This window comes from Medicago sativa, chromosome 1 (assembly GCF_051527215.1).
Source record: "Medicago sativa cultivar Bolivia chromosome 1, Bolivia_mono, whole genome shotgun sequence".
Taxonomy (NCBI): domain Eukaryota; kingdom Viridiplantae; phylum Streptophyta; class Magnoliopsida; order Fabales; family Fabaceae; genus Medicago; species Medicago sativa.
The window spans coordinates 72,399,991-72,410,463 of record NC_140749.1 but is presented as its reverse complement, the minus strand read 5'-3'; the positions used below and the strand labels follow the sequence as shown (position 1 = coordinate 72,410,463).

The 10,473-nt window shown below is 36.5% G+C and overlaps 1 protein-coding gene across 23 annotated transcripts; it reads right to left on the bottom strand.

Annotated features, from left to right (window-relative positions):
* Positions 1-313: 313 nt before the first annotated feature.
* Positions 314-4,383, bottom strand: LOC146957119 (uncharacterized). 23 transcript variants are annotated; one of them, XR_015022246.1, is made up of 8 exons: positions 3,888-4,383; positions 3,711-3,789; positions 3,373-3,441; positions 2,676-2,758; positions 1,598-1,885; positions 1,395-1,494; positions 827-968; positions 314-730 (listed from the first exon to the last, which is right to left on the bottom strand). XR_015022246.1 is itself a non-coding variant. In XM_085734186.1 (8 exons), exons 5-8 carry the CDS (start codon positions 1,700-1,702, stop codon positions 711-713), a joined length of 312 nt encoding a protein of 103 aa, XP_085590312.1. In that variant the 5' UTR covers positions 1,703-1,885; positions 2,676-2,758; positions 3,373-3,441; positions 3,711-3,828; positions 4,104-4,383; the 3' UTR covers positions 314-710. The 23 variants fall into 23 exon arrangements, 8 of the variants coding, with proteins under 8 accessions (XP_085590312.1, XP_085590293.1, XP_085590331.1 ...); XR_015022225.1 differs by having other exon boundaries at positions 3,711-3,828; positions 4,104-4,383; XR_015022221.1 differs by having other exon boundaries at positions 2,718-2,758; positions 3,711-3,828; positions 4,104-4,383.
* Positions 4,384-10,473: the final 6,090 nt, after the last annotated feature.

The window sequence follows — 10,473 nt, the reverse complement described above, 5'->3', positions numbered from 1 at the left end:
TTTACACAAATAAAGAGAAAAGTTAGGGCTTGAATTCTCGCCGCAACGGTCGCTTAACAATCGCAATATTTTTACCATGTGTAAAATAACTAGTGTGTGACCCGTGCGCGTACGCACAGTTAAATTTATCTTCGGACAACACAAGTCAGAACAACATACAATCGTACTACGATGCTTGACAAAGCGTGTATCGACAACGTACATTCGCATCTCAATTTTCGGATGAAGCACGTCCCAACAAATACATTAATATTAATACCAAATACATTGATAAATATTTAAAGTAATTACTATCAAAATTATCCAGAAAATATTCAAAGTAATATCAAATACATTGATGAATATTAATACCAAATACATTGATATATATAATCCAGAAAATGCTTCGATTATTCCAATAAGTTTATCAATAAAAAAGCATAGATTATGTCAAAGTTCTAAACTCCAAATTACATATAGAATTAGTAAGATTAAAACTTAAAACAACAACAAACCCAAGTTAGTCCTTAAAACATAGTGACAATTACAGAATTGGCCACAGTCTCATTGACAGAAGTGTCCAAATCCATCCATGTTGCATTAATTGGAGAGTTCTATGATTTGATAAAATTAACTTGGTGTTTGTTCCCATCAGATTTCATTAACCACTATTTATGTTCTTTCTCATCATAAAATCTTCAATCAAATTGAGACCTACTTGATAAAAAGACCTACAATTGGAAATTTGTACCTGTGAACAAAAGAAACTACCATGTCAATTATCGAATCAAGTAGCACACATTCCATCATGATATCCATAAGCACAAAGACATGTATATTTTTTTACCTTGGGATTGCCTGTTCAAAAACTTGTCCACAATCACATTTAAATTGGCCATTTGGAGTTTTAGCCTTCCTGGTGCATTTAGTGCAGCTGTCATAAAACCAACCGTGAATGACCTTGTAAAGTTCAGTCATGATGAATTAATCTGTAAACAAAACACAAGTTTAAACCAACCTTGTAATAATAATAACAGTAATACTAAATGTCTAAATCACTTCAAAATTTTCTTTTTACTTGTTCAATTTATGGATATCATTATCAACCAAACACAATTCTAAGTCTGAATCAATTTGAAAGTATGCTACTGAACTAAATTAATAATAGAGAATTGGCCTGCTTGAAAATCACATTCTGAAACTGAATAAAACCCAAAAAGCTATAAATAAAAAGGTAAAAATAGAGAATTTGACTGCAACTGTGATGCCTGCCTTTCACAAACAATAGCTTCAATAACAGGCAACCTTTGAAAATTGTGATGCTTGTCTAAGAATTTATATAATATTGTATACTTAACTCAATTTATATAACATTGTATACATAACTCAAAATTGATTTATGTTTAATTGGTTACCTTTCCTTAAATTGTTTGAGTTCCTCAATGGAATCATCATTAATAAACAGTTTAGACCCAGACCAAGCATTTGACATTGTTGGAGCATGGTTCCCCAAGCCTGCAATTTGACATTGTTGGAGAATGGTTCTCCAAGCCTACAATTTTCAGAGTTTTTAATGGTTGTAAATGGACATGTAAAATATGAATAGTTTATACTAAACCTGAGGGTGGCTTAATTTTAGCATGACTAAGTAGTAAGACAATAAAGTGAAACCCCTATTTAGTCCTAAATTCACCCTCTCGTAAGCACCAATAAAAACTTTCATCTGTTAGGCAAGCAACAATTTCAGATTTGAAACTCCTCAAGTCCCTCTAGCGAGGCTTGGTTCTCCACTTCATGTGAAATTCACCCTCTTATAAGCACCAATGAAAACTTTCTTCTGATACAGGCAAGCCATAAATTCGAATTTGAAATTCCTCAAGTCCCTCTAGTTAGGCTTAGTTCTCCACTTCATGTGACGTGCAATAAAAAACAACAACATGGCATCATTTGAAGGATTTGAAGGTAAAGATAACACTTTTATAGAACTTACATTGCATATTTGTGAATTTTGAACTGGCAGAAAGGGGAAAAAGCAGTAAAGTCCAGCATAAAAGGATTCTTGAAATAATAGAAAATTTGGAACTCGAGAAATTTTCAAAGTACACACTGTATAAGTTTCTTCTTTCAAAAGTGTATAATAGTAAGTAGGATAACTCAAGAAATCTACAAACTTTTTATTAAAGTAGGTAAAGTCAACAAATTTAGAACTAACACCTTGTTATATTTCATACCCTGTCACAACCTAAGTCCTAATGACAAAGGCAATCCAAAAATTCATATTGTATAAAGCTTATACTTGCCATATCTATTGTCGTTCCAGAAGAATTTAACCTAAACGGCAATCTAGTACTATAAAACGGCTGAGACAGTGGGATACAGTGAAAGGGTTGAATCCATAGGAAATATGTTTTATTTGCTCTCTCGCCAAGCATTAGTAGCAGGTTAATTCAGTGGCTCAAACCAATGATAGCAACTTCAACCATTATGCCACTTTCCTCCCTTCCGTAGAACAATTTTACATATATTACAACTAAATATTTAAACCCAAGTTCCAAACTATTATGTCAGTTTTGTATATCATCATGTATAGTAGATAGAAGAAAAGCAGAAGTACATAAATTTTAGCAAGAAATTATTGATCCATCATTCATAAATGAAATCACCAAGATAGAAATACTAATAGCAACTGAACATACTCATAATAAAAGGCTTTCAGAGTATGAAAAGTAATAGAATACCATGTGAACTCCTTGAACATTTCCGGTGCACTAAGGTTGCTCTGCATATTATAAAAAAACATGCAGGAAATGTTCAAATCAAATCATTTGCAAGTAGACATTTATTACACTAACAGAAATCAAATTGAAATTAGAAATATCATCGTCTAGTCGTCTACATCACCATAGGTCCATAACGATGTAAATCAAAATAAAGGATAATATATTAACTAATGACTATATTAACTTCAACTGATGACATGTATATATAAAAACTAAAACCATACTACAAATATTTGCTTTACTTTGGTGTTTAACCCATGAAAAGATTTCAACTCCTTTTGAGAAAACTTAGAAATATAGTTGAATCTGATTAAAACAATAAAGAAGGCTTGATTAAGCAATAAGCAGAGATGTGTGGAAGTTTACTCTTGATCATAATTTAATCATGATAAATTATATTGTTTTAAACTCTTGCATGTTAGTTGAAATTAGGTTTTTCTCTCCCTCTCTTTTCAAATAAATCTGATGAGTAAAGAAAAAAGAAAGATAATTTAGAAATTTACCAATCTATGTGTGCAGGATACGGATTGGTCTTATGGCAAAACAAATAAAAAACTAATAAGCAAGTTTATTGAAATATTCATGAATAAAAAAAAAAGGAAGGGCATCAAACCAGGTGATGCTAATGTTGATGATGATTCACTTCTGCATTTTATCAAACACATTGTGTGCATATATGAAACTGAAAGAGCAACACAAGATTAAAAGATATGATTAAATTAGATTTGAAATGCACACACAATCAATAAGCATAACAGAAACATCAATAAGTGAATCACTAAACTATATATAGCTGATGTGAAAATACACAAAAATGCAAGATTTGAAGAAGATGCAACAATGAAAAATAAACACAAAACATGAGAAAAAATGGATTTTGATACCTTTGAAAGAACAAAATCATATTCTGAAATTGAGAATTAAGGGAATGAGACAAAGACGGAACTTTACCTCCTTGTTTGTGTTTGTTGCCGGTCATGAAGAAGTTTTGCAAATTCTTTTTGGAACTTTCCTACCCAATCTGTTTCAGCTTGAATAGGAGATGGGAAACACAAACAAATCAGATTTCCTACAAAAGTAGATAAAAACAATTAATCAATACACAATAAACAAAAATCAAAACCATACCCAGAACAAAGAATCAAGCGATTTCTCGACCAAGTTCACAAACAGAAAACTAAAATGCAGAGGGATGAGACGATGGAGCAAACACACACAAGGAAAGCTTATATAGTAAATGAGAACCACACATAACTTCTACTGACAAATTAAATAAACCGGGGAAGGAACTCAATTATTCATATGGAAACCCCACAAGCAAGAAATAATATAGCTCGTGCTTACTGATCTGCCATGAAACGCGCCGACCTTGACACAATCAAAGGTACTCTGACAAGCAGTAAAAGTTTATCGGGAAGGAGCGAGCAAGGTCCACCATGACTGTAAGGATCTACCCTGACACCAAATTCTCCATGGACCCGCAAGAGACGCTATGGATTTGACGAAAACGACACCAGCAATTTGAAAACTGAACGTTCGTGGGTAAAGGGAAAACCCTTGCAAATTGGTCGATCTACAGGATCCTTCGAAGAACAGTAAAGCCTTCCTTGTAAGATTTATTGATTAAGTAGTCGTTTTTTTTTTGGTTGACAAAATTAAGTTGCCATGATGTTGAGATCGAACCATGATATTTTGTATCACCGTGATTTAAAAAATGTGAGTCATTTTGTCGTCATTCGTTACACATAACAAAAAGTAGCAGCCATTAATGAAGATCGAAAAGAAGCTTTCAAGAGAATCAAAGCTGAAGTTTGTTTTGAAGGGAAAAGCTAGTGACCGTGGAGCCCTCTAAATCCAGTTGGGATATGGAATGGAGCCACCTTATTCCTCTTCCTTTCATTCCTTTAAGAGTCGTCCTTGTTAGAGACAGTTGTTTTTAATCAAGATTCTTATTGTTATTTAACATTCTTAATAATGATCAATGGTGACGTTTAGTATGGGAATGGACTCTTTTTTCCCATGATGGGAAAGTGTCCTTTACAACCGTAGATTTAATTATATTTTAATTGAATGGCTGAGATTGAAGAAGTGGTAATTGTTGCAACTTGTTGTTGGTCATTGTGTAAGAAAATTTCCGGCCCCACCAATTAACTAAATAATCACTTATCAACTCACACTTTTTATTTAATTATCAATTCACACAAAAACATTGTCTCCTCTTCCTTTCGCCATTTCTGCATTTTTTCTTCTTCTTTCTAAGAAAACGTTAACGTATTATTGTTATTGCAGCCCTACTGTAACGCCCACTTTTTCATAATTAATATTTAAGCGATTTATGGCTTTTTTTTATTAGAATATTATGTGAATTATTATATATATGTATATATATATATATATTGGTAGAAGATATGTTAATAATATAAGTATTTTCTTAAGTGGGGGAGAAATATTGTTATTAGTAGAAATAATTAAATTACTAGGGGAAAGAGTAAGTTGTGGTGAGAAGAGCAATTAGGGAAAGAATAAAAGTCTGTAATTGGGAGAGAAAATTAGAACGCGTACAACAGAGGAAAGAAGAGAGAAAGAAGAGAAAACCAGAGAGAACCCTAAAGAACGAAGAACGCGGCTGTTGGATTTCAGAATCATAATCTAAGGTAAGGGTGAGACTAACTCTCATTATTAACAAGTTTTAATTCATAGAAGTGATCAATTGTTGTAGGTTTAAGGGATTGAGATTAGGTCAAAAATCATTAAAAGTGGAAGAATTAGGTGAATTTTGATGTAGTTTGATATAGACAGATGATAATTAGTCATAGAACACGTTTAGATGCTGATTGGTGATGAATTAGAGGGCTGGGTAGTGAGAATTCGAGTGCTGAGATGTGTTGCAGAGCTCCGACAGAACCTTGTTCTGTCATCGCTCGCAACTGCGAGCGTTCCTACTCGCACCTGCGAGTAACCCTTTTAGCTCGCCACTGCGAGCAATGTTGTACGCAACTGCGAGTTGCCCCGTTGAACTCGCCACTGCGAGTTGTTTAGCTCGCAACTGCGAGTTAGTGCAGTACAGTCCTGATGTTGTGCGAAATTGTGTCCTTTCGCCCGTATCTTTGATGAATTAGTTCCTGATGTTTATATTATAGATGATGTTGCTAAACACGATGTTCCAGTGATGCTGTTTTGATGTAATGAACTGATGTGGATCAATTGCTAATTAAATTAACATTAAAAATGAAGATTGTTGCATTTAGAGTCGAGTTGTTGCATAGTCGGCGATGGGGGCTTAATGCCTGACAGGTTTTTATGACCTTAGCGATGGGGGCTTAATGCCCGACGGTCCAAATATGACCTTAGCGATGGGGGCTTAATGCCCTGGTGGTACCACATGCATGTTGTTGTTGTCTAAGTTGTTGTTGATGTTGTTGTTGCATTGTAGAGTCATCATAACTAAAAATGAATGATGAATATTGTGATGATGTTGCCGTTTTGATGCTGTTGTTGCTGTCCCATTATTTATAATGATGTAAATGAAGTGAATTAAGATGAATATGTTACCTTCGAATAACTATGAAGTTGTGGATTACTTAACCTCGTTAAATGATGGCTAAATGATGATATTAATGTTAGATATATGCTGTTGGTTATCTTTTATGAATTATTATTTGTTTTTAATGAATGTGAAATCTCACCCCTTCTGCGTATATGTTGCCTCGACCGTGGGTAATGTGCAGGTATTAAAGACTAGCTGTGTTCGTGAGTAGACTCCTCACTTCGTGTCGTCTAGGATGCTCTGATACGTAACGGGATGGGGTTGTCTGATGATTGTTTTCCTTGTTACGTATTTTATTTAATAAATGTTGAATATTTTGAAGACTATTTGAGATGTTAAGTTGTGGCCTTTTATGCCAAGATTTTATGTGACGTTGCGAACTAAATTTCCGCTGCATTTGATTATTGAATTTTATAAAGACAGGTTGCTTAAATAAATAGTATTTTCCCATCATTATATTGTTGTTAAATGATGTATTGATGTATGTGATGCTCCGTTATGTTGATGAACTCTGATAATTTTAATGAAATTTTTAAGTTGGGAAAACGGGGTGTTACAATTGGTATCAGAGCAGGTCGGTCCGTCCGGCCAAGTAGTGAGTCAAGTTGTGTCATTTTAGCAATTGGAATACCATTATTATGTTATTCTAAACGTTGTGTGTTGTGCAGTGAAGAAGAGTAGACCTGGAGGCTGCAAACCTTATCTGTTACAAGAGGACTAGAATGGCTGGAAGAAATGATGCTGCGATTGCTGCTGCTTTGGAAGCTGTAGCCCAAGCTGTAGGACAACAACCAAATGCTGGTGTTGGTGTTAATGCTGATGTAAGGATGTTGGAGGCCTTTCTGAGAAATCATCCTCCCACTTTCAAAGGAAGGTACGACCCTGATGGAGCACAGGCATGGCTCAAGGAGATTGAGAGGGTGTTCAGGGTTATGCAATGTACTGATGATCAGAAGGTGCGTTTTGGTACGCATATGCTATCTGAGGAGGCTGATGACTGGTGGGTGGGTCTTTTACCTGAATTAGAGCAAGGTGGTGCGGCTATTACTTGGGCTGTGTTTAAGGGAGAGTTCCTAAACAGATATTTTCCTGAAGATGTTCGTGGAAGGAAGGAGGTCGAGTTCCTTGAGCTGAAGCAAGGAAACATGTCGGTGACAGAGTATGCGGCAAAGTTTGTGGAGCTGGCTCAGTTCTATCCACACTATACTGGAGACAATGCTGAGTTTTCTAAATGTATCAAGTTTGAGAATGGTTTGCGTCCTGATATTAAGCGAGCCATCGGTTACCAACAGATCCGTGACTTTTCTGCGTTGGTGAGCAGGTGCAGAATCTATGAAGATGATTCAAAGGCTCATTATAAGATTATGAGTGAGAGAAGGGGTAAGCAGCAACAGAATCGTTGGAAGCCTTATAGTACTCCAGCTGATAAGGGCAAGCATAAGGTGAATGATGAGAGGAAGCCTAAGAAGAATGAGACTCTTGCTGGGATTGTTTGTTACAAATGTGGAGAAAAGGGTCACAAGAGTAATGCTTGTGGTGCTACTGAGACGAGAGGGTGCTACCATTGTGGTGTCAAAGGGCATACAGTTGCAGAATGCAAGCACGATGACACTATTTGTTTCAATTGCGGTGGGAAAGGACATATTTCTGCTCAGTGTACTGAACCGAAGAAGGCCCCGGCTAGGGGTAAGGTTTTTGCTTTGACTGGTACTCAAACTGAGAATGAGGATCGTTTGATCAGAGGTACTTGCTACATTAATGATACTCCTTTAGTTGCTATTATTGATACTGGTGCTACACATTGTTTTGTTGCTTTTGATTGTGTTTCTAAGATGGGCCTTGCTATGTCTGATATGAATGGAGAAATGGTTGTCGAAACTCCAGCTAAGGGTTCGGTGACCACTTCTTTCGTCTGTTTACGTTGTCCCCTGTCTATGTTTGATCGTGATTTTGAGATTGATTTAGTATGTCTACCTTTGAGTGGAATGGATGTGATTCTTGGTATGAACTGGTTAGAGTACAACCATGTTCTCATTAATTGTTTTAGTAAGTCGGTGCGTTTCTCTTCTGCTGAAGAGGAAAGTGGCGCGGAGTTTTTGTCTACTAAGCAGCTGAAGCAGCTAGAACGCGATGGAATCCTAATGTTTTCTTTGATGGCATCCTTATCTTTGGAGAATCAAGCAGTGATCGATAAATTACTAGTAGTGTGCGATTTCCCTGAAGTTTTTCCTGATGAAATTTCTGATGTGCCACCGGAAAGAGAAGTTGAATTTTCTATTGATCTTGTTCCAGGAACGAAGCCTGTGTCTATGGCACCTTACCGTATGTCAGCTTCTGAGCTGGCTGAGTTGAAGAAACAGTTAGAAGATCTACTCGACAAGAAGTTTATTAGACCAAGTGTTTCACCTTGGGGAGCTCCAGTGTTACTGGTTAAGAAGAAAGATGGTAGTATGAGGTTGTGTATTGATTATCGACAGTTGAACAAAGTAACTATAAAGAATAGATATCCACTTCCAAGAATTGATGACTTGATGGATCAGTTAGTGGGTGCACGTGTGTTCAGCAAGATTGACTTGAGGTCGGGTTATCACCAGATTAAAGTAAGAGATGAAGATATGCAGAAGACGGCTTTTAGGACGCGATATGGACATTATGAATATAAGGTGATGCCTTTTGGTGTTAGTAATGCACCTGGTGTATTTATGGAGTATATGAATCGCATTTTTCATGCATTTTTGGATCGCTTCGTGGTTGTGTTCATTGATGATATTCTGATTTATTCTAAGACGGAGGAAGAACATGCTGAGCATTTGAAGATTGTCTTGCAAGTGCTGAAAGAAAAGAAGTTGTATGCTAAATTGTCTAAGTGCGAGTTCTGGTTGAAGGAAGTAAGTTTTTCTTGGCCATGTTGTTTCTGGTAGTGGTATTGCAGTTGATCCATCTAAAGTTGAAGCGGTATCACAATGGGAGACTCCGAAGTCAGTTACAGAGATTAGAAGCTTTTTGGGTTTAGCGGGTTACTACCGACGATTTATTGAAGGATTTTCTAAGTTAGCACTTCCGTTAACGCAGTTGACGTGTAAAGGTAAAACCTTTGTGTGGGATATTCATTGCGAGAACAATTTTAACGAATTGAAGAAGCGTTTGACGACGGCTCCGATTTTGATCTTGCCGAAACCTGATGAACCTTTTGTAGTGTATTGTGATGCGTCCAAGTTGGGTTTGGGAGGTGTACTTATGCAAGATGGTAGGGTGGTTGCGTATGCATCAAGACAGTTGAGGACTCATGAACGAAACTACCCTACTCATGACCTTGAATTAGCTGCAGTTGTATTTGCACTTAAGATTTGGAGACATTACTTGTATGGTTCGAGATTTGAGGTGTTTAGTGATCACAAGAGCTTGAAGTATTTGTTTGATCAGAAGGAATTGAATATGAGACAGCGAAGGTGGCTCGAATTGTTGAAAGATTATGACTTTAGTTTGAATTATCATCCGGGTAAAGCTAATGTTGTTGCAGATGCCTTGAGTAGGAAGACTTTACACTTGTCGGCACTGATGGTTAAAGAGATGGAATTGCTTGAACAGTTCAGAGACTTGAGTTTGGTTTGCGAGATGTCGCCAAGGAGTGTGAAATTGGGGATGTTAAAGATCAACAATGAATTTCTGGATAGTATCAGAGAGGCGCAGAAAGTAGATGTGAAGTTGGTGGATTTAATGGTCGCAACCGATCCTGCTGTAGACAGTGACTTTAAGGTTGATGACCAAGGAGTGTTGAGGTTTCGAGGAAGAATTTGTATTCCTGACAATGATGAGATGAAGAAGATGATCCTTGAGGAAGGCCATAGAAGCAGTTTGAGTATTCATCCAGGAGCTGCTAAAATGTATCAAGATTTGAAGAAAATGTTTTGGTGGTCAGGTTTGAAGCGCGATGTGGCACAATTTGTGTATGCATGTTTGACTTGTCAGAAGTCAAACGTTGAGCATCAGAAACCTGCTGGGTTATTGACACCGCTAGAGATTCCGGAATGGAAATGGGATAGTATATCCATGGATTTTGTGACGAGTTTGCCGAATGCCAACAAAGGGAATGATGCAATTTGGGTGATCGTAGATAGATTGACGAAGTCGGCTCATTTCATTCCGATTAATATTACTTTTCCTGTG